Genomic DNA, 23,340 nt, shown 5'->3' with positions numbered 1-23,340 from the left:
ATTTAATCCTGCTAATCTCAGGGCAGTCTTTGAGGATCAGATTGGGGACTTTTGAATATTTAAGCCGATGCAATGCAGAATAACTGGGCACACAGTTTCCTGCAGAAAATTTCATTGAGCACAAAATTTAGAGCATCCAGCACTCACTGGAGCTCAAGTATGTTGAATACTGGAAAAATCTTGAGGTTTTGGTGGTTCTTAGGCATAAATCCCACATAAATCTTGAGCTGTACTTTCTGGACCAGGCCAAAACTGAGGTGGAAATGGGATGGAGAGGGACTGGGAAACAATCCCAGTGCTCCTGGGGGTCACTGCTCTCCAGCTGGGCAAGTCCCTTCTTGCTTTGCACAGGTGGAAAACTTGTCCCAGGTATGTGCTCCTCCTTCAGCTCTGACTTTTTGTCCTGGAATTATAGGAATGATAACAAAGAACCTGCACATTTAACCTGGCAATTGGCATTTCTCTCACTGGGTAAATATTTAATTCTTTCCCTTTTTTTTTTTAGCCAAGATCCCCTTGTGTGAGCTGTGTTTTCCATTAGCCTCTTAACCCTGGATAAAGAGGAGCAAATTCCAAGCAGCACCTGTATTTTTGCATGTTCTCATTTCCCTACCCAAACTTTCCCTCAGCCAGTTGCATATCCTAGAAAATTGCATCATCTTTCACCTCAGCTCCTTGATAAATGTAATTTTTTGGGAACAAGATGCTGCTTCCTGCAGGAACTCAGCACTCATTCCCTGTGTATTGGCTCAGTTAGCAAAGCCCTGCTGGAATCAGTGATTCCCTAATTTAAACAGCTCAGTCTGTGCTTTGATGTGAGAGTTATGAACCTTTTTCATGAAAATTAAACTTTTTCTTGTGGGTATTTCCATCCTCTGGCCAGCATGGCCCTAAAAACCTCAGGTACTGAAGAGTTGTGTTCCAATCTTTCTGTGCCTCAGGTAAAAATTATGCTAAAAATGGTAAAAAACTGTGATTGGAAAGAGTTTAGATCTTTTAGGGGCAGGAACTTTAGGGACAGCAGCTCCAGCAGAAGGAAGTGGTGCTGAATTCACCCAGCCCTCGAGGAAGGATGAGATGCAGGTTGGTAGCCATGGAGAAATTAGGTCAGACTCCACAAGCCCCAAAGTGATTTATGCTAATGAAATATTAACTCCCAGCAAGGGGGGGAGATGTTGGCACTTTCATGGGAACTGAGTGCTCGAGAATAATAAATAAAAAACCAAACACGTGGCAAGAAACCAACCCAAACAATGCCCAGGTTGGACTGGTTTGGTCAGAGAGGCTGATCCTCAAAAGCTGACAGAGCAATCATTTATTTGCTCATGGCTCAAGCAAATGACAGGAACTGCAGCGAGAATAATCCCAGGAAAGCTCTCCTGTAGCAAATAAATCCATTTCTGTAAAACACAACTATTTAAGGGCAGCAATCTGGCTTTGGTGAGATCCCTTCTCCTTACACTTTGGGCTTCAGCTCAGTGAAACAAAGCTCTGGTTTTTAAAACTGTGTCACAACAGAGCTGGGCACACACAAGCCTCAGAGATTCATTTATCCCACTACAAAGGAATTTAATGCCTCTGAATACATTTCTCAGCCTTGCTGATTACCAGGATGTACTTCCTTATTTTGAGGTAAATGCCAGCTGTCACAATTACCAAAGAAAACCAAAAAGGCCATAAAATACACAACATTTAGCAAATCAAATAGCTCAGCAAGCTCAGAAGTTTTGCAGGGTTCTGCTCTTATTCAGAGTTATTATGCAGACACCAGCACAGGTCAAATTTCAGAATTAACTGTTAATTTTGGATACCATTAATTTGAATATTGACCTTAAGAGTGGGTTTGTTTGGTTGGTTTTTTGCTGCATCCTCTCAGACCACCCAGATTCAATTCCATTTCTACAGAAAAATATTTTGGGTTTGCTTTGCTTTTTTCTTGAAATCAAAATTACTTCTCCATGTGCACAGCGACCGCTTGAGGTTGAGGATAAAGAATAACAATATTTTTACTCCTTTTTCAGGCAAAGTGCAATAATTTTCCAAGCACTGACAACAATCCTGACCTTTCCCATCCCTGCAGGAGCAGATTTGGGGAACCCTCACCTGGTTTTCCCCACCTGCAGCACAAATCTATAAATCCCTGCTTTCCGTGGCATTTTTCTGTCCCCATGTCCAACCACACGCAGAAGAAGCAGCATTTTTATGCCTCTATAATATAAATAATTTGTCCCCATTTTCCTGCAGCCATGGCAGGGCTGAATGAACTGACCTCAGTGGGAGTCGTTTCCCTGATGCTGAAGGAATTTGGATGAAGGCCACTGGCAGTGAAAGAGAATCTGGGTGTATGGGAAAAGGGCTCCGAAACCTGACCCCAGATTAAACCCCATTGTTTGTGACTTCCAATGTATTTGTTCGGAGGGGTAAAATGGATTTAGGGCCTTTCTTTTCTCCTCCCTACTCGTGTATGGCTTTAATTATTAACCCTAAATAAGTAAATGTTCATGTTGCCAACCTGCAGGTAATACAGAGAGGTTGCAATTTGGCCCATGTTAATTCTGGTTTCATTCAGCTGCCCTGGCTGAATGACAGGCTCCAGACTCCCTGACACGCAGATATTTAGGAACATTGCTTACGTGGGATTTTGCTTTGGGATCAGAGGTTTGCTGAGGACTGGGCTGGAGAAACATGAAGTTTCTGGCAAACACCATCAGTGACTATTACAAATGGTTCAAATCCCCTTCAAAGAAGAAATTCAGCATCAAGGGACTGAATTATACAGAAATAAAGTTGTGAATAATCGAAATATTTCCTTCACAGCCCACTCTGGAAGTCCTGCTTTAACCCAGGCACCTTGGAGCTTATACACAATATAAAGAATTTGCATTTTGGTGTTTTCTCCCCTCTTTCCTTGCTGCCCTGAGTGTTATCCACTGGAGAATCACCACATTTTTTGTTCCTGCCAGAACTGGGTCCCTGTCAGGTGCTCAGATATTCAGGCACCACATCTCCTTGCACAGCAAACTCGATACCAGCTCGATTCCCAAAGCTGCTGCACCCAGGAGCTCCATGGAATATTTGACCCCCAGGAACACAAAGGTGTGAGGGACCCAGCTCAGACTGCACAAGCTCATGGTCAGTGTCAGACCAGCCCCAAAATTCCTGACTCAAGTGCTTCCCTGAATCCCTGCCAGGCCAGAGACAGCCACGGGATAAAACACAGCACAGAGGAACCTCCCGTCCTTGTGTGACATTCTCCACCAGATCCCCACCAGCTCTGAGACTGGGCAGAAAATGAGAGAAAATGGGTTAAGGAGCACTGTTCAACCACCTCAACCCAGGCAGAACAGGAATGGAGGGAGAGGACTTGCAAATAAAAGAGAACAGTGTGAAAATAATGGGAAAGTCCAGAGGTTTGGGACAAAATTCCCCATTTTGTCCACGTGCAATAAGTCCCTTCTCAAGAGGAGCACGGGAAGCTCTTTGAGCAGCAGCAGCCCCTGGAGAGAAGAGCAGATCCCGGGTGCTGGGGTCTGTCGGGGGCAGGAATTAAAAGGTGAGGGAGATGTGATTGTGCAAGAGTTGGAAGGGCCCTGTGTTTGGCCTGGCTGCCGGCCACGCCATTGTATTTCAGTAACAAAGCAGATAAATGATCCTTAAAAACACCCAACTGTAAAGAGAGAAGCTCAAGCACCCAGACTCCAAAAAATACCTGGGTTTGTGGCTCTGGCTCCCAAAACATTAACCCTGAGCATCCTAAAGCTGAGTCTATCCTCTGCTGAACCAGGAAACAGCTTCGGCTTTACTGAAAGCTGGATTTGGTGTGGACGGGTCTGAGCTGAGCTCACACCCCACGAGCTGCAGGGACCCAAAAGGGACATTTCCCATGCCACGGGGTCCTGGTGTTTCCTGCAATTCTCTCATTTCAATCCCACTTTCTATGGGTCCTTTGAGATGAGCAGTTTCACCTGAGCCCTTTTAGCACCTGAAACCAGCCCCATTTTCTGCACTGTCCCTTCCACCTCCTTTTGTCACAGCTGCCACTGGAGCTGTCAGGAACCAGCACAAAGGTTTGAGACATTGGCTTGGCAAGGAGGCAAAAGCAATAAAAATTCTATTTCTGCCGTGTTCTGCGCATTTTAAGCCAGCACTGGGAGCACAGGGAGGTCCTCACACATCATCCTCGTACATCAGATTTGTTTCAACATTACATTTCCACGCCCTCTCCTCTATTTTCCTTTATGCTGAGCTCTTGTGGAACCTGATGTGGGGTTTTCTTTGCAGCCCAGGGTTTCCTTTGGTCTGATTCCCAGCACCATCTAGTGACACAACCTGGGATATAAAACCAGCATTTTATCTTGCTCCCTCTCAATTTCCTTGACCCGGTTTTGCTTTTTACTCATCACAAATTAAAATTCGGTTTCATTTCTACAAAAATATTTTACAACATGTCTCAAAACCGAACCTAATTATTGCATTTTTTTTCCCCTCTGCTTCCTGCTCCAATCTCCTTCAACCCAAATAACAGCAGAGAAATTCCCAAAAGAGTTCAGGCAGCCTAAAAAAATCTGCATTTCAGAAGGGAGAGAAAGTGCTGAGCTTGGAAATCCCTTCACCCTGGTGCCCCGTGGCTGCAGTTGATGCTGGCACTCCCCAGCTGAAGGTTATTTGTTTGAAAGAGGAACCATCTGTGCCTTTCAGAGCACAGCCAGCTCGCAAATATCATATTAAAATCTATTTCAGAGTTCTTCAGTGCACACACAAATGGATGTGGCCAATTCCTCTGCACAAATGTCTGGTTTTCATCTTGGAAGCAAAACCCCCAGAAGCCCCATGGGTTTAATTCCCATTTTTTTCTGTCTCCATGCAGCCAGTCCAGCCTGAGGGAAGATATCCCTTGTTCCTCCATCCTCACTCATTTCTGCACTCAGGAGCTAAATGCACTTTGTTTCTAGAGGCATCTAGAGGATGAAGGGATGAAAAATAATGCCAAGAACAAACATCCCTGAGCCCTGTCCTGGGGAGGTGGAACTCTGAGCATTCCCATTAAAATTTAATAGGAACGTGGCCCCCAGGACTCGGCAAATGAAACATCTTAAACCACTTGGTTCCCTCCCTGGCTGCTAAAAATAATTGTGCCTGGCCTGGTAAACATTCAGATTTCCAGGGGACAGTGAGGTAACGGGACACGCATGGAGAGCCAGACTCTGCAAGTCCCAGCACTGGAGGAAGGGCAGCTCCACCATGGAATAATCCTGGAATAACCATCCCTGCCCCTGCAGGAACGAGGAAATCTGCCCACCTGCAGCCAGGGAAGGATGAAGAGCTCAGGAAAATAGAGGGGAAATGAAAAGGGATTCCCTGGTCACTGAAACCACAGCAAGTCCAACCATCCTACAAGGTGGGAGCCCACCAGGCTGCAAACACAGAGCAATTCCTGTAACTCAGCCCCCTCCAACACCACCAAATCGAAATTATTCCTCTCCAGAGTTCAGCAAAGGCCTCGCTGCCAGCCACCAGCAGGTTTTACTTCATCAGCTGCTTCCAACAGCAGCCTGGGATGAATTCTCCTCTCCATCCCACATTTTAGGTGCTCTGGGATAACAGCCACACTCTGCTGAGAACCCAGCACTGACCAGAGAAAGCACAGACAGGCTGCCTTTGAAACCAGAGCAGATGGCTCCTAAAGGTTTGCCTTGGCAAAGGAATCAGAAGGGGAAAAAAAACCCAAAACAAGGGAAACATCTGAATTTTTTTTTGTCTGAATAAAAAACTTTCTTAGGGATAAATGGGTTAAAGTGAGGAGCACCCAAAGGGAGAAACATCACAGTGCTCCAATAACAATAAGATCGATCCTTTTTGTCTTCCCATCCCTATTAGGTGTCTAAATTTAAACTTTTACCTGGGTATTTGTGCAGGTGTAGACTGGTGAGAACCTGTGCAGGAAAAGTGATGAATAAAGAAGTTGTATTTTTTGGAAAGCTGGGAAGTGCTGCACATCCTTTGGGATCATGTGACCAACCCCATCTGGGATGAGGGGTTAATTCCGTGCCGGATCTGTCAGGTCCGTGGCACGGAACACCCAGCGCTGGCAGCTCCCCGTGCCCAGGGGAGGTCACTGTTGCTGCACGGAATGGCTCCGACGGGGCAGTTCCAGGTTTAGCAGCGCACTTGGAACGTGGAACACCATCAAACCCCTCCTACAGCAGCTCAGGTTCCTTTCCTTCCTCATCTTTCCAGAATTACCCCGAAAACCAAGCCCACAACCACATAATTCTGAGTGGAGGCTGATAATTCTGAGGGATGCACCAAGAGCAAACCAAATCCCATCCCCAGGTGCCTCAAGGCATTAAAAATGGGCAGATTAAAACAATTTCTTCACCTTTATCACTTGCAATTCAAGACCACAGTGCTTAGAAGTCATCAACAATAAAGTGCACCCGATCACTGCATAAAAATTAGGGAATTGTGTCACAGGGGAGAGGAGCTTTGCTTGTCCTGGGCTGAAGAGGGGAAAACAGCCTGGAAAATGTCTTGATTCCCCTCTGAGGGGGACAAAGCCAACCCAGCAGCCCCACACAAGAGGAATTTCCTCACGGTGGAACATTTCAGGGAGGTGAAAATCGTCTGAACTTGCCATCCTTGCCATGGCCAGGGAGCTCTGGATCCAAGGAAAACATTTGGAGGTAACCATGGAGCACCATGATGGATGAGTCAGTGGCAGGAAATTCTTGGAAATGAAACAGTGGAGATCAGGCAGAAAGGGACAGCGAGAGTGTCAGCTCCACCTCTGGGGTGAAGGGGCTGGAAAAATCCTGAGGGAGCTGGGAAAGGGGCTCAGCCTGGAGCAAAGGAGGCTCAAGGGGGACCTTGTGGCTCTGCACAAGTCCCTGACAGGAGGGACCAGCCGTGGGGGTCGGGCTCTGCTCCCAGGGAACAGGGACAGGAGGAGAGGGAACGGCCTCAGGCTGGGCCAGGGGAGGCTCAGGGTGGACAGCAGCAGGAATTTCTGCATGGAAAGGGTTGTTAAACACTGGAAGGGGCTGCCCAGGGAGATTTGGAGTCCCCATCCCTGGAGGTGTCCAAGGAAGGCCTGGACGTGGCACTCGGTGCTCTGGGCTGGGAACAAGGTGGGGACTGGGCACAGCTTGGACTCGCTGACCCTGGAGGGCTTTTCCAACCTCAGCGATCCTGGGATTCACCACAGCTGTGCCCTCCTATGCTCTCCTGCCTTCAGCAGGGATTTTCAGCTCCCCCAGTGAAGGCTTTGTTTCGCTGTGAAGCATCACCCAGCACAGGACGCTGTCCCCAGGCACCCCAGGTGACCCCGTGCCAGTCCCAGTGGAGGTGATTAATCAGGTGGATGTTTGCTCTGAGAGCGTGTGACAAACCCAGCAGCGATGTCCCCAGCCCCTGTCACGGCCAGCACGGGAATTGTCACATCTCAGCTGCAGCACTTCCCATTGAGGGCATGCAAAGGGAGCCTCCAAAACACAGCTCTGCTTCCCAAGGGAGAGGCTCCGAGGGGAAAATCCACCCGTATCCCACTCCAGTTCCTAATTGTATATAACTTCATTATTCGGCCTTCTAAATACTGCTCACCCGTTTAGCTCAGCGTATATTTACACAGGATTGTGTTCACCTTTAAATGCACAATTCTCTTCAAAGATGAGCTTTAAAATCTCTCTTGATATTTTGTTTGTCACCTCATTGCTGAAAGCACATGCAGGGGAAAGCCTCATCAGTGCAAATCAAACCCACCCCCTCCCAACACGCAAAGGAGGATTTTAAGAAAGGAAACCTTTTGCAACAAAGGGTTTTCAGTCAGGCGAGTTCAGAGCTGGCATCCAAAGGGAGAGACAGACAAACACCTACCCCAGCAAACGCTGTTAAAGTGGGTGTGTGCACGGAAACATGTAGGAACAAGGGAGGAGGGAGGAGAGAGAGGATTCACCCTCCATCCAAAGATAGAAAAGGAGCTCAACCCATGGGCAGCACAACCTGAAAGTTCACATGGAGTGAGGTTTTGCAGAGCTGCCCATCACAAATCACTTAACTACAGGGGTTTTTTCACTAGGAACTTCACAGGGTGATGGCCATTTCTGCTGGAAATATTGCAGCAGGAATCAGAATCCCTAGATCAGGATATCAGTCATTAATCAGGATATCAGTATATGTACAAAGGAAAAAAACTTCCCCCCAGCACGAAAACCTGGCACGTGATTTTTCCTCACCCCTTGCCCCAGGTGATTGTCGCTGAACACCCTCACCCAACCATATCCTCATTTCTTACACCTTCAGTGCTTGAAACTTCCTCCCTTTCTGAGAATTCACAGCACACAGGAGGTTAAAAAAAGAAGGAATCGCTAAAACTGTGGGAGATAATGAAAATATTCCACACTCTTGGGTAGAAAACCCTTTCCCCAGCCCAGGCTTCACTGGGGAATAAACGGAATAGTTCTGTCCACAGCTGTGGGAATCAGGAGGCACCGACTGAAACAGCATCTACAAATCCTAGAAAGTCATATTTGGGATCTCTCTGTGCTGGCTGTGCAAGCTGGAACCTGCCCTGCCTGGGAGGATAAAAGAGGACATGATGCAGCATTATTAGAGGGTCCAAATTGAAAATTGCTGTTGAACAGATGGGGACGGAGCTGGAGGTGGACAGCTCATCACCAGCAGTGCCTGTTTACAGAATGAGACTCATGAGAGCTGCTTGAAATTAGAGCAACAAAGGATTCACTTGAAAAGTCAGGTGCCTCTTGAGGCTGGAGAAGCAGGAGAACCACAGGATTCCCAGTCAAACAAATACAAAGCCCTGGAGATCTTGCAGTGTCCACATCCCAAGGGTTTTGTTGCTACATTTGAAAATCTGCTTCCCTTCCCATGGCAGGTTTTGGTCCTCTCTGTACCAAACCCAGGCCAATTCCTGCTTTACTGTGAATATAATCACAAGTTCTAATCAGGCAGCTAAAATCCATCCAAGATATGGGCAGGAGGATGGAGGAGAACAGAAAGATGAGGAATCTCTGATGCCATTTACTGCCCAATAAATGCAGTGAGTCACTGCAGCAATTTCCTGTTTGCAGGAGGCCAAATTCTCCCACCTCTGCAAGTGGTGAGGAGCTCCTGAACGGGTGCCTCATGCTGCAGATTTGCACAGGGTATTTACAGGGTAACACAGCGTTTCATGGCACTGAGGGGCTGGGCCCTGGCTCCAGCTTGTCCTGGACTCGTGCAATCGATAAAGTAAAGCAGGTGAAAGGGAAGGAAAATACAGCCAGAGCAGGAGGTGTCCTTAGTGAGAACCAGGCACCCTTTGTGGCCGTCTCCGTGTCAGACAGGCACAGCGCGGCTCAAAAGTGAAAAGGTTCCTTATCAAATCCCTTCCCCTTGAGCAAACTGAGCAATAAACTGGGATATTGGCTCACTGGGCCTTTAATCCCTGACCTACAGAGCCCTGGGATTTCCCAGGCACAGGAGAGGGCTGCCCTTGGAAGGTGAAATCCTGGCTCCAGCCACGCCTCTCCCTTATCCATTCCTGTTGCCAGCTCCAGGTGCAGCTCCATTCACTGACAGCGATCATCTGTGGGGCAGCGAGCCAGGGAACAGCCACTGCAATGCAGAGCAGCTGCTGATTCCCTGCTTGTTCTACAAGCACCAAATCTCCTTTGATCAATACCTGAATAATCCTTTCAACACCCCCGAGCCTGCAGTTGCTGCTCCCAGGGAAAGCAGGAGACAGGGGATGGGGCAGGTCAGGGAAAGAGAGGAGTCACGGCCCAGCTGAAATGAGAGCACAGATGGGATGCTGTGCTTTTAGATCTGCCCCAGAACGTCTGGCTGCTCTCTGATGGCACAGGTGATATTGCTCGGGATTAAATCTGGAACGCTTTCCAGGACACAGCCAAGGAGGAAGATGCAGGTGATAACATCGTAATCCTTCTTTCAATCTAGGTACTTAAGAGAAATATCTGCTTGTTCAGTTGAAATGGCGCAGCCCACACGGCGAAACACATTTCCCAGGGACATGGGAACGGAGTTCAGATCTGATACTGGGTTCTCCTGGTGACAAGGAAATCGATCTCCTACAAGAAGTGTCCCCATTTGTCCTGGTTTAACCCCTGCGGCACCAAGTACCCCCCAGTGACCAGCTCATCCTGGTGAGACAGGGAGAGAATGTAAAAAACAAATCACGGGTTGAGGTAAGAACAGGTTGATAAATGAAATAATTGAATGAAAACGAGAGAGGGGGAAAAGAGAGACATAAACCCCAATTAAAACAATAAACACAAAGCAGGCTGCCCACCAGCTGCTGCCCTGAAATTGGTGCCTCAATCCCCCAATTTAAATCGATGGTGTGAAAAACGAGGTTCACTCTTTGTAAAATTTGAAGGAAAGTTTAATAAAAGGGACAAATAGGAGACAACAGCACAAAGGGCGTTAGGGCAGAGAGCCAAAGGCCCAACTCTACATCCAAAAGATCGGCTTTAAAAGTCCATCGCTTCTTTCGTATTCATCGCCATCATGCATCATTCATTCATTCTTTGGAGTTGCTGAGTATCATCTTATCAGTCTATATTTTTCCTTGGCTCCAATCCGTCTGCTTTCGGGTTCTTCTCTTCTGATAAGATTTTCCAGGAATGTGAAGCCCCCCCCCCTCCCCCCCAAACTGACCACACAAACTGCAGCCATTCTACAGCACTGCATTGCAGAGCCCGGGCAAAGCTTTTCTCACATTAAGGAACACAGAAAGAAAAAAATCACAATCCATCCATAACAATTCTGGAACACGCGAAAAGCCAACATCACAATGCCATTGGTAACAGAGGGAGCCGCCGCAGGGACCCGCGGCGAGGCGGCCCGCCCGCGGAGTGATCCGCCGGAGGGACTATTTGTGATGCGGTCCTGCCCGCGGAGGGATCACCGGTGATGAGTCCCGCCCGCGGAGTGATCCGCCAGGAGGGACTATTTGTGATGCGGTCCTGCCCGCGGAGGGATCACCGGTGATGCGGCCCTCCCGCGGAGTGATCCGCCAGGAGGGACTATTTGTGATGCGGTCCTGCCCGCGGAGGGATCACCGGTGATGAGTCCCGCCCGCGGAGTGATCCGCCGGACTCACCCGCGGTGATGCGCCCCTGCCCGCGGAGGGATCACGGTGGGCGTCCGCAGCCGCGGAGCTGGACATTTACAACATCTCCTCCCTTTCCCTTTCCTTACACAGCATTTGCCTTGAGCACTATCCGAAACAAGTCCCCCACGCATCAGCCCCTTTCCCTCTGCACCAAGCAATCCCCTTTCTTCCCACATTTCCCCAAAGGCGTGCACCCCTCCAAAAGCGTACCTTCAGTCAGTAAAAAATAGTTCCCTCCTTGTGTGCTAAATATTCCAGTGTGCACACTCAACTAACGCCTACCCTGACATTCTTTTTCCTTGGACACATCTCCAAGAACCGTCTACATCTGTTATTTCCTTCGGAAAGGGCTCGTTCCTCGATGGAACGTTGGTGTTTTGCTTCTCCCTCCAGAGGCGCAGCAGAAGCGGTCGCTGCCAGGGGAACGGGGCAGGCGAGGGAGGGACGGGGGTAGGAGGTGGGAATCCTGTCGGAGGCCGATTCCTGCAGGAGCGGGGGAGCAGAGGCGGAGGCTGCTGCCGGAGCCGCCCCGGGGACGAGCTCTTCGGGCTGGTCCCAGAGCCTGGCCTGGAGCCTCGGCACGGGCACGCAGCAGCCACGGCCACAGGACTCCGAGCTGCCCGCGGGCCCAAAGCCGGGTTCGATGGAGCCGCGGCAGAGAACGCAGCGGGAACAGCGGCTGCTGGAACGGCCGCGGACACCGGGAGCGGGGCCGGGACTGGGGCCGCCAGCGGGGCCGGGACCGGGGCGGGCCCCAAAAGCGGCGGCTGGGAGCTGTGGGGCGGAGAGCCGGGATAGGAACGGGCACAGGGACACCGAAAGCACCGGCTGGGAGCTGTGGGGCGGAGAGCCGGGATAGGAACGGGCACAGGGACACCGAAAGCGGCGGGCTGGGAGCTGTGGGGCGGAGAGCCGGGATAGGAACGGGCACAGGGACACCGAAAGCCGCGGGCTGGGAGCTGTGGGGCGGAGAGCCGGGATAGGAACGGGCACAGGGACACCGAAAGCCGCGGGCTGGGAGCTGCGGAGAGGATACCCGGGCTAGGGACGGGCACAGGGAGGTCCTCACACATCATCCTCATATTTCTGATTTGTTTCAACATTAAATTTCCGCGCCCTCTCCGCTGTTTCCCTTTATGCTGAGCTCTTATGGAACACAAACTCCAGACATTCTACAGCATTACATTACAGAACCCAGGCAGAGTTTTTCTAATATTAAGGAACATGAGAAAAAACAACATCACAATACATTGATAACAATTATGTAAGATGCTAAAAGCCAATACCACAGTACATTTATAACACTGGGCACGACTTTCTGCACTATGGAATGTCCCTCTGGCCACGGTCAGCTCTCCTGGCCATGCTCCCTCACAGCTTCTCCTGCACCTCCTGCCTGGGAAACTGAAAATTCCTGGATTTGGGGGAAGCACAACTGAGTAGCCCCTGCAGCATCAGTTTGGTATCACCAGTATTCTCCTACAAAATCCAAACCACAGCACTGCACCAGCTACAGAGAACAAAACTAACCCTGTCCCAGCTGAAAACCCCTTTTGAGAACAATTCCCAGAACATTTAATTCAGGATCTTCTGCCACTTTACTCACTTGCACAACCCTGTAAGTCAGAGGTTGCTTTTCCCTTGCCAGTAAATCAATCAGAATTTAATTTTTCTGTTTCACACAGCAGGGAAAAAAAAAAAAATTCAACTTGCAGTTAAGTTTTTTCTTGGGAAAAGTAATTTCTTCATCAGCTGCTCAGGATTGTTAGGAAAGAGGGTGGAGCCTTCCCAGGCTGCCATCCTCTGAACCATACCTGAGTATAAAGAGCAAAGGAGAACTGCAGCCAAGAAACTCTCAAAAGCTGCTCCAGTGGCTGCTGGGATTCCAAGACTGGGTTCATTCTTCCGCTGCTGGAACTTGCTGCTCCCAAGAGAAGAGGGAAGCTGGACCCAGCTAATGACGTTGGAGGATTAATTACAACTGCCATGGTCTCAATGTGAAACTGGATTGGATTTTTTTTTTTTTTTTTTAAACACAACTGAACAGGGTTTTCTCCTTCCCTCTTCTCTTTCATCTTTTCCTGCACACACACACACACACACACACACAGTGGAGATGTTGCAAACAGCCTGCATGAGTCCTGAGCTCCTTGTCAACCAAAACATGAGTGAAAGTGAAATCTGTGGCTACAGCCCAGGCCAGGGATCTCCACTGCCTGGAGAAACTGCCAGTCCCAAGAGCTGCTTCCAGCAGAGCCCATCGCTGCCAGATTCTGGATTAACTGAGCTGAACGTTGCGAGTCCCAAGATCTACCACCCTCCTCCTCCATGCAAACCTCCAGGGATGCCTGCTCCTGCTGGTAAGAGAAAGATCTTTATTCCCGTTTCCTGTTTTGTGCTTCGTTTGCCAGCTGATGAAGCCCAGTGACCTGGGGCTGCTTTAGTGGCAGCACAGAGCTGGCCCAGCAGCAGCACAAACCAAGCTCAACCATATTAGAGATGTTCAGCACATCCCCCTACTCAGGCTTGGCTGGATTTTGTTGTGTTCTGCTGCTGAGGTCAGAAATGGCTCTGGTTTCTAAAGGATGCCAAATATTCCATCATTTCTCTCCATCCCCAGCATTTTGCTGCTCGTTTGCATTCTGAATTTCAAGTTTAGTTCTGAATTAACAGCTAGGTAATAGATGTGACCTTCTGAGTTATTAACATTGCAACGTCACAGGAAAGTGTGTTTGGTGAATCAGTGCCTTTGCAGAGTTCTTCCATTCCTAGGATATATCTGATCCATCACTGGAAAATCTTCCCAGATAACAACATATTAGCAATCTTACTGGCCCATTATAAAGCTTTTCAGAGAAACCTTTAAAATACTCTACAAGCAGTAAATAATTCATTGTCCAAACACCAAACTAGAAAAAAAAAGGAATCATTTCTAGAAAAGTCTGAGAAGCAAACTCTGCTTTTCGAGGTTTTAATTATTCAGTGATAGGTTAAACACTGAGAAGTGCCAGAAATCTTCAGCACAAAACAACAACCCCATCTCCATTCCAAAGGCACCATTTGCTGCTCGGGATTTCGCCTCCTTCCTGCTGGAGGGGTGTCAGCTCTCATTGCCTGGAGCAGGGAAGGGAAACAAAATCACGCAACAAGAAACCACATCTTGTGGGGCTGGTTCCCCTGCCAGGATTGCCTCCTCTCAGACATCCCAGGAGCTGCACCATTCCCATCTGCTGGGCTCCCCTCCACAGGGCCCAGCCAGATCGCAGCAGCTGCTGCAGAGCACACGCAGGTTTTGGGCAGGAATATCGGTTCAGGCACCTCATGTTTTATTTACCAGCACCACGAGCTGCTGGCCCAATGCACCTTTTTCATTTCAGGCTGTGTTGTTTAATCCTGAACTGTGTTTGATCACAAGAGCTGTTCTCATTCCTCCTGCCACGAGCTGCAGTGGGAACAGAAAGCTTCTCCCTGCTCCAGCATTGCTGCTGGATGACTCCTTGCTCTCAGGATCCCACGCTCTGGTTCCCAAAGCTCAGGCTTTCCTTGGAGCTGTGGCTTTCTCCACGGTCTGTTTTATTGGTAAAACCCTAGTCATAGGCATTAAATCTATAATTTTCTAATATTAATGGCTGCTTCTGAAAGCATTCTCTATAAAGGTTATTCCAAGTGGGGGCACACACGAGGCAGGGACGTGAACAACAGCGTTACATAAAAGATATTTCAAAAGCCAATGGATTTAAGCTCCTAATCTGGGCAAGTCTTTCAAGTTTGGGGATACAGGCACCAGATGCAAGGAGACCTAACACAAACAATCACAGAGCAGCTTGTTTTGACAAAGAGCAAGCCTGTTTGGACAATGAGGTACATGCTGAAATAACTGTTTCGTTTCAGTGCAGAAAATCATTGTTTCCCTTTGAATCACAGCACAACCTCCAAACACACTGAGAGCCATGGGGGAAAGCCACTGGACAGAGCATCCCTATCTCAATTTTGAACAAATTCTGCTCCTTGTTGTTACACTGATAACAATTTACCAAGCCACAGCACAGGAAACTGCAAAGGCAGATTTACCACAACACAGGAAAATCAGTAAGAGGGGCAGAGACCTAAACACAGCTGACACACTCCCCAAAAGCAAATCTGTGCTCTGTGGCACACAGGAAAACTGAGGAGGAATTCATTAAAGGAACTGTTGAGCAGAGAGGAGGCCAGAGCCAAGGAACACGCAGGGAGACGTGGAAATCTCCCACGATTGATGATGAACGCTGGAATCCGAGCCCATTCCCCAGGCTGACCTCACCCTCCCACCCTTCTCCAACAGCTCAGAGAACTGTGTTACTCTCAGCATCGTGTTGTGACTTTTCCAGACTCTGAACTTAGCTCTGATCCCCCTCAGAAGCGCTACATGGGTGTGAGAGTGAAGATGCCGGTGCGGGAATTGCTGAGGAAAATCCGGCTCTCCAAAGGCCTGGACGCGGCTCACAGCAAGGTGAGGGCTCCCTGAGGCTGGGAAGGTTCCTCCCGGGGCTGCAACATCCTGGTGCCCACAGTCACACCCCACTGAGTGTTCTGGAGGGGTCACACCTGCAGCTGCTGCCTCTTCCAGCCACCAAATCAGTGCTTTCCATAAAAATGGAGAATAAACCAAATTTTAAACAGAATGAGGGCTGGGCTAGGAACAGTTCTGACAGTGACAGCAGGAACCCATCCATGCCATGGATGCTGTACATCATTCAGCCAAGCCAAAGATGGCTCAAAACCCAGTAAAAATATTGCAAAAACAGCCCAAGGAGCTGACAGACTCGCGGGCTGCTGTAAAGATCTTTATAATGCTGCCAAGAATTACCCACTCATGGAAATCTCTCCACCTGCAGCCCCTGCTGAGCAAAATCCGTAGCACGGGAGGCAATTTCACTCTGTTCATGTTACAATATTTGCCACTGTTTTCATCTTCTCTCGCGTGTAAGCATCTCACATTGAAGCTGGGTGGTTTTGTCTCCTCAGGAAGCCTCATCAGTGAAGATGGTAACCAAAGGATCCTCAGGAAAAACAGGTTTGGAAACGCCTCACTTGGTAACAAAGCCTCCTTTTCTAGTAGGATCATCACTGTGAGGTACCCAAAGAGCCAGACCACTTCTGTCCCATGGTCAGTGGTCCCTGCTGGGTCCCAGCTGTCCTTAAATTGCAGGAGGCCGGCCAGCTGTGCATCACCACCCTGTCTGGGTTATCTATGTCTTATCTGGGGCAGGACTGATGGGAATCTCTGCTCTGTGTGCCTCTCCTCAGCTCTGAGCAGCCCTTTTCTTCCTCTCTTTGCAGCAGAGAAGAGAAGAGCTCACCCTTATACAGAGAAACAGCTTAGACAGGTATGCAGAACACCTTGAACCCCGCTCTGCCAGGCTCCCGGGGCAGAATTCCTGTTCTATCACCGAGGGAGAACAGGACACTTCATGTCTGCTTCCCTCCCCCATCTTCCGCCCTCCCCGGCTCCTGTTGCTGTTTCAGAGCAAGCAGAGCGCTGGGCAAAGCCCCAAAGGCTTGGAGGACCTCGACATCCTGGTGGAGGTGCTGCAGGAGGATCTGAACAAGAGCCAGCTCAGGGAGGAGCCTCGGCCTCCCGTGCCAGATGGGGTTTGGCAGGAATTCTCCACGGATCTGCAAAGCTCCCGGTGGCAAAGTGTGGCGAGCAAGGAGGCAGCCGGTGGCCTGCAGGGGAGACAGCGCAGCTCAGCAGGGCTTCACCAGGAGTCCTGCTTGAAAGATTTCCACCCCATCCTGCGGGCAGGGGCAGAGCCTTCCTCCCGTGCTGAGCAGGGAAGCACCCACGGGTCCAGCTCGCCGGGAATGTTCTGCAGGACGGGCGAGAAAGGGAGCGGCTGGTGGATGCAGGATGCGCTCCCCAGCTCCCAGGAAGATTTCCCGAGGAATTCTCCATGCCAGGACACGCCTGCTCTCCTCAGCCCGGCAGAGATGCTGCTGGAAGCTCACAGGGGCTCTCCGGACACCATGGGACATTCGAGGCTGATCTCCTTCACACAGCAGGACCTCTCTGCCCTCTCCTTCTTCCAGTTCCAGCTGCGCAGGGAGGAAAGTTTGCTGAGGGACATCCCGGCGGAAAAACTGCTCGCTCCCGATGAAAATGGAAACAGGTCCTCGATTTTTCTGTTGAAATACCTCGGTTTCTGCTCCCCTGGGGACATCACTTTGCTCCGAGCTCACCTGCTGCCTGCAGCAAAAGCTTCTCTGCTCAAGGGGAAGCTCAAACTTGAATCGATAGATAGAATTTTAGGTGGATATTAAAAATATAAATACTCTGTATTTGCAGTAATATTCCTGAGCTACAGCTGATGTTAGGATAAATTCAGAGCGTTAAAATATTTAAGGATGAGAGGTATTTGTGGGGATTCACATGAAAATTAAAATCAAGCAAAATAAGTACTGGAAAAAGAAAAAAGATATGCAAAAAAAATTCTTTTCCACGCTGCAGACACTCTCAGGGTAATTATTTGTATTATTAGCTGCTAATAAAAATGGATGGGAGGATTACACAAAAAACTGCTCGTCTGGAGCACAGACTCCCAAAGAACTGGGAGTGGCTGTTCTGCTGGAAACGAAACAAAAGCAAAGGTTTTCCTGATCCCAGGACACCCTGGGATTGCCCTGGAATTGGGGTTCTTGTGGAGAAAATAGCCATTTATAAGAAATAAATTAAAATAGCTAATTAGTTTCTATGCAGTTCAGGTAGATTGGGATAGCTGGTATCAAATCAGATTGACAGAAATCATGGCATAGTTTATAAATTATCCGAGTCTTGGGCAGAAAGAAATTAATTCCTGCTCCAAATTTAAAACATTGCTAACCCCACACAGGGACAACCACGCACAGCACTGGCCTCTTCCCTAAAGCACCATGTTCCATTCAGAATAATGATTTTCAGTGCAATAATAAAATTAGGCTTCACTTTCCAGCGAGTAAACAACAAATAAGCCACCTATTTTCAAATTTCCTGCAATTTCCTGTACACAAAAAATTTCTCACACATGAATGAAATGAATTGCAATTAAGAAATTCAGAGATTTCTACTCCCGTGTCCATGTAAAATTCACAGGCAAAAATTTCCTCACTCCTAAACTCACTTTTATAAAGATTCTGCACTCAAAAGAACACTCAAAGGCAGGAGCACAAACTAAGATAATTCTGAATGGTGAACAACAGGGTCAAAAATCTGCTAAAAAACCCCCAAAAGCAGATTAAAGCAAACAAACAAAAAACCACCCCAAGAAACCCCAAACCCAGCAAGAAGTATCAGAGTTGTTCAGGCATATTTAATGATATTTTGCTACAAGAGAAGGGAAGACGAAATAAGTAAGTATAACCAATGCCTGCATTAGTTTTTCCTCCTTGACGAAAGGAAGACATGCCCAATTTTACAAGAAAAAAAATAAAATAAAAGAGCCTTTTTTGGGGTGAAGTTCAGTAGAAACACTTGCACTAATCTGAGTAGTTCAGTGAGACTGAACAGCCAGAGGAAATTGAGCTCTTCTCCTCCACAGGACTCAATTCCAGTTTGGAAGTATTTCTCTTAAGGGTGAGTGTTTCCCTTAGTTTTTAGGGATCTTACACCCTTTTCCCTGTACAAACAGAGATTGTTGGCAGCAAGGAACCACGGAGCAGCTGCTGGAGGGGAGTGGGATAATAGCAAGAAATCCTGGCAGACAAAATCAGCAACTATAGAGAGTAATAAACCCTTGAATATCCCAAGACTTCAGTATTTTCCAGCCTTAGTATTTGATGCTTTAAAATACACTCTCCCTGCTACTTTGGGGTATTTTAACCCCTCCTTTGGGGTATTTTAACCCCTCCTTTGTCTTCTGATTGTTCCCAACCGAGTTCTCTTGCAGGCTGCTGCACAAGGCTGTTGCCCAGGGAAGGAGGGCTCTGACTTTCGCCCTGGCACAGAGATTTGCATCCCTCAACAAGATCGACGAGAAGGATGCAGAGAAAAGGGTAGGGTGCTGATTTGCCAAGAAAAAAAGTCATTTTTTTATCACATGCAACCCTCTTTCAAACCCCAGCCAAACACCAAGCATCCTTCTGGTGTCCTGGAAAAGAAGGGAAACAGGAATGGGGAGGGAATGATGGAGCACAAGTGGCAACAGAGCCCCAAAATCCCAACTCCCCACTTCGTTATCTAAAAAACATTGTTGTTTTACAACTGTTTGTGCCTTTCACTGCAACTTTCTGCCCTTCTTCCCTTCTCAGACTGCTTTGCATCTTGCTGCAGAAAAGAACCAGCACCTGATGGTGAGCGACCTGATCTCCCTGGGAGCCAGTGTCAACGTGCAGGACAGCTCTGGGAAAACTCCCCTCCACCTGTGTGCAGAGAACGGATATCTGAGAGTTCTGCAGGTGAATTGGGTGTTTATATCAGGCAAAAGCAGAGCAAAAGCAACAAATGCATGTTCTGGTGTCTAAAATAACCCGGGGTTTTCCCTACAGCTCTGGCCCGATAGGGTTACAGAGGGATTTGGGGGAGGAAAAGATATTTTGGCACTGCCAAAGGTGAGGAATCCCCTGGATATTCTTCATTTCAGGTCCTGAAAAGCTGCAAAGACAATGGGGTGTGTGTGGAAGTGGATCTGCCTGACCACTATGGTAAGAGGGAGAGCTGAACCGCACAGGTGCTGGGTTTATCGTCCCCAGGCTGAAAACACAGATCTACCCCAGGCAGGGGCAGGCTCTGGCTTTGACCTTCCCAGGGGTGTTCCCTGCAGGTTTAACCCCCCTGCACTGTGCTGCTCTCGCCCACACCGTCCTGGTGACAGAATCCCACAGGACTGCCAGGGACACCGACGAGGGGAGGTTCCTCACACTGCGGAAAGACCAAATCCTCGAGGGAATTCTCTGCCTGCTGCAGATGGGAGCAAAGCCCGAGCTGCAGGTGAGGCTCACAGCAGGCTCTCTACTCTGGCTTAAGTGTTCTTATCCTTGTGCAATCACAGGATTTGCTGTCATCTGCAGGTACTGAATTCATGTCCAACCTCCACCACCTGCCTAAAACTCGAGGAGAACACAGAGCTCATGTGTTTGCTTCAGACTCATAAACCCCAAGGACAGGATGTTCTTCAAGAGGTAACTATGGCTGCTTTACATAGGCAATGTCTGGCAGAGATTCCAGGATTATTTTCCAGGATTAAGCAAATATTCAGTGCTTAAAAAAAAAAAAAAAAAAAAAAAAAAAAAAAAAAAAGTTACAACTCTCTTATCTTTTCCAGGGTCTTTTTTGCCTCTGTCAGATAAGAGTTCCCACCAGAGTACATGTCATAAATGTAATAATAGAATAAGATTTCAATTAGAAATACAGACTTGAAACCCCATTTCAAGTCATTGAGTTTCTTCTAACAGGAGAGAAAACACAGCAGAGAAAAAAAAAATCATTTCAATCCAGTTCAACTGGAAATTCACTGTTCTGGTCCCTTCACCTGTACAGAGCTACATCCTGCTGGATGCTCCCAGAGGAATACCCGGTGCCCCAGCAGCAGCCAACCTACCTGAACCTTGCTCCATGGCATCCTCCGACCTCGTTGATGTCCTTCTCAAAGGTATTTTGTGGTAGGAAGTTGAGTTCAGGTAGCTGGAGGTTTTTCTGACTCAGCAGCTGTGATGGAGTGGCTCAACCCAATCCCTTCCCTGCTCTGCCATCCCACAGCATCACTGAGGGTGGAAAAGAACCCCAAAATCATTGAGTCCAAACCTCCACGGCGTGGAGCTGGTGGAAAAGACACCCAGCACCTCATCAGAGCCTTTGGATTTACCCCAGAGGCCTGCCCACAATTTATTTTCCTTGCAAACCTCTGTTCTCATCCAAACCCAGGCAGAAAAGGGGGCAGTAAATCTGTGGCTTTAGGAGGAACACCTGGGGATTGAGCTGAGATTTGCTGCTTTATTGCCTTCCAGGGAAATGCTGATAACTCTCCTCACCTGCATCTCGTGGGCCACCTGCTGCAGGACAATAACCAGAGGACAGGCAGTAAAATATAGAATATATTGCAGCTTGAACTGACTGCTGGAAAGATCTCATCTGGACCCAGAATTACAGAGCAAACCCATAAAGGGGGAAATCCTCAGTGCAGGTTTCACCAGGAATTCAGTGTTAGATGCTCCAGGAAGAATTAGATCTTCATTTTCTCACAAATTTGTGCTTTTCTGCTCAGGTCTGAGGTGTAGCTGCCCCACAGTCTGAAGCTCTGGTGATTTTTCATGCAGGTGTTCAGCCTAAGAAAAAGATTTTAACCATCCAAGACCCACTCTTGAGGGTTTCAGTCTCCAAACTCCCAATTCAACGTTCAGATAGACTGAAAAATCTCAGTCATTGTAAACAGGAGCTCTGGGAATTCAGAGCCTGATGAGTTATATTTAATATTTTCTGCAGTCTGGCTCTGATTTTGGCCAAGGCTGGAGTGGTCACACTTTAAGGCAGTCTCGGGGTGAAGTCCTTCCAAAATGAAACATCTTGCTGAGCATGTTTTTCTCAACAAAAATCAAGCTTTTTATTTATGCAATCAGAATTTTGCACCGATAGTGGATTGTAGGTGAAGTCTGGGACAGAGAATTTCAAACCAGGTCCTTTCTAACAGATCTAACAGAGGATTTTACATTTATAAAGGTAAAAACTTTATAACATTTATATATATAATATAAAATTTATAAAATTTACCAAATTTAAATAGATAACAACAGCTTTTTAAGGATTGTTTTTTTTACACAAAGCAGTTTTGCAACTTGGGAGGGTAACAAGGAGCTGAAATGATCCTGTACTGCCAGAAAGCCAAGTTATTTGGTAGAATTACTACAAACTAGATAATTTTTTTAAAAAATTATTTCTTCCCAGACTTACTCTCATTTAATTTTAACTTCTGGTTGTGAGTTTGCTGGTTTCTATGAAACTTCCCTGTTTGCTACATAGGGAGCAATTCTACGTTTACAGAACCTAAAGCCAAAAACCGACTGATCCAGCAACCCCTCACGTGTCTCCTGTTGAGGAAAATGGGAGATTTTCCACGTGAAGCCACTGCAGGATCCAGTGTTAAGTACTCAGCATGTTTGGGGAATATTTTTAATGAACCCTTTGCATTTGCTTCTTGTAAAAAAAGGTATTTTCGTGTTAGGGGGTTTCCTTAAGTGTTAAGCTCCAAGAGCTACGTTGCACAAGGTGAATTAACTTTGACTGAGAAGTGGCAGTGTTGAAATTAATTCCAATGGGATTTGGGTGATATCCCACAATTCTGATGCCCTGCACAGCTAAATAGTTCTCTTTTGTATTTTCTCTTGTCTGTGTGAGACATAAGAATTCAAAATCTTTCAGTATTTCATTAAAAAATATATATCATTTGTTATTCTCATGATGAGTTGCATGTCTCATCCACTTCCTTCCATAACTTCCCCTCGTGTTTTAATCATGTGAAGTCTCTTCTTTTTCCCTTTTTGTCCCAGGTTTTACAGATATTTTCCTCTCTGGTTATTTCTCTCTCTGTCCCCCCATCACCACTCATCCTTCTTTGTGTTTGCCTTTTAACTCACATCTGTTCTCCCAGAACTTTTTATTCATTTCAAGACAATTAAGGAGGAACTTCTGGGTTAACTCAGCTTCCATTTGTGGAATCGAAGGGTTCAGATCCAACTCCTTATTTTCATTATAAACCGACCAAGAAATCCTACATCACGAGCATGAAGCAGAGTGTTGAACAGAGAGAAGAGCATCCACAAGCATTTGCAGGGGAAAAACCTGAATTTTCTCACAGGATTTCTTAAAAAAAGCATAGAAAACTCTCATGTAAGAATACAACAATCAAGTTTTTTTAGTCATGCGAACCATTCAGGTGAAAAGACATTAAACTGATGTAGTATTAAACTATTCCTATCTATAGAATATAATATATTCATATATATTCAATATACTCAGATATTAACTTGCTTCTAAAGTATATTCTACCACAGTTATCCATGAATTGCATTGTTAGTAGGTGGCTTTACATCATTTCACTGCTCCTTCCTGGCAATAAATACATTATTTCATGCAGTACCTTGGTTTTTCTGTACTTTTCTATCTGTACTAAGCTCACAACAGAAGGGACATGATGCAAAAAAAACAAATTAAGCAGACTTTAGAACCTGAGGGTGTAAAGATTTTGTTGTTGGTTTGGTTTTTA

The 23,340-nt window shown here is 47.4% G+C and overlaps 2 protein-coding genes across 4 annotated transcripts in view; one reads left to right on the top strand and one right to left on the bottom strand.

Moving 5' to 3' along the window:
* The window catches only part of POU2AF1 (POU class 2 homeobox associating factor 1), a 51,651-nt gene extending 30,888 nt beyond the window's left edge, over positions 1-20,763 (bottom strand). Inside the window, exon 1 of the mRNA XM_068994856.1 lies at positions 20,683-20,763. Within this exon, the coding sequence (XP_068850957.1) occupies positions 20,683-20,698 (16 nt within the window). The 5' untranslated portion in view covers positions 20,699-20,763. The remainder of the gene's footprint in view (positions 1-20,682) is intronic.
* Positions 12,992-21,778, top strand: LOC138098350 (uncharacterized). 3 transcript variants are annotated; one of them, XM_068994855.1, is made up of 11 exons: positions 12,992-13,491; positions 15,499-15,620; positions 16,136-16,184; positions 16,451-16,497; positions 16,637-17,280; positions 19,033-19,138; positions 19,394-19,540; positions 19,726-19,786; positions 19,906-20,072; positions 20,153-20,263; positions 20,622-20,747. In XM_068994855.1, the coding sequence occupies exons 1-11, from the start codon at positions 13,248-13,250 to the stop codon at positions 20,745-20,747; spliced, it is 1,824 nt and encodes a 607-aa protein (XP_068850956.1). In that variant the 5' UTR covers positions 12,992-13,247. The 3 variants fall into 3 exon arrangements, with proteins under 3 accessions (XP_068850956.1, XP_068850955.1, XP_068850954.1); XM_068994854.1 differs by lacking the exon at positions 12,992-13,491 and adding an exon at positions 21,089-21,778 and having other exon boundaries at positions 14,023-16,497; positions 20,622-20,733; XM_068994853.1 differs by lacking the exon at positions 12,992-13,491 and having other exon boundaries at positions 14,023-16,497.
* Positions 21,779-23,340: the final 1,562 nt, after the last annotated feature.

The sequence above is a fragment of the Aphelocoma coerulescens genome, chromosome 24, assembly GCF_041296385.1.
Source record: "Aphelocoma coerulescens isolate FSJ_1873_10779 chromosome 24, UR_Acoe_1.0, whole genome shotgun sequence".
NCBI classification, from domain to species: Eukaryota; Metazoa; Chordata; class Aves; order Passeriformes; family Corvidae; genus Aphelocoma; species Aphelocoma coerulescens.
Note: the sequence above shows the minus strand (reverse complement) of the source record. Positions and strands in the feature narration are given on the sequence as shown.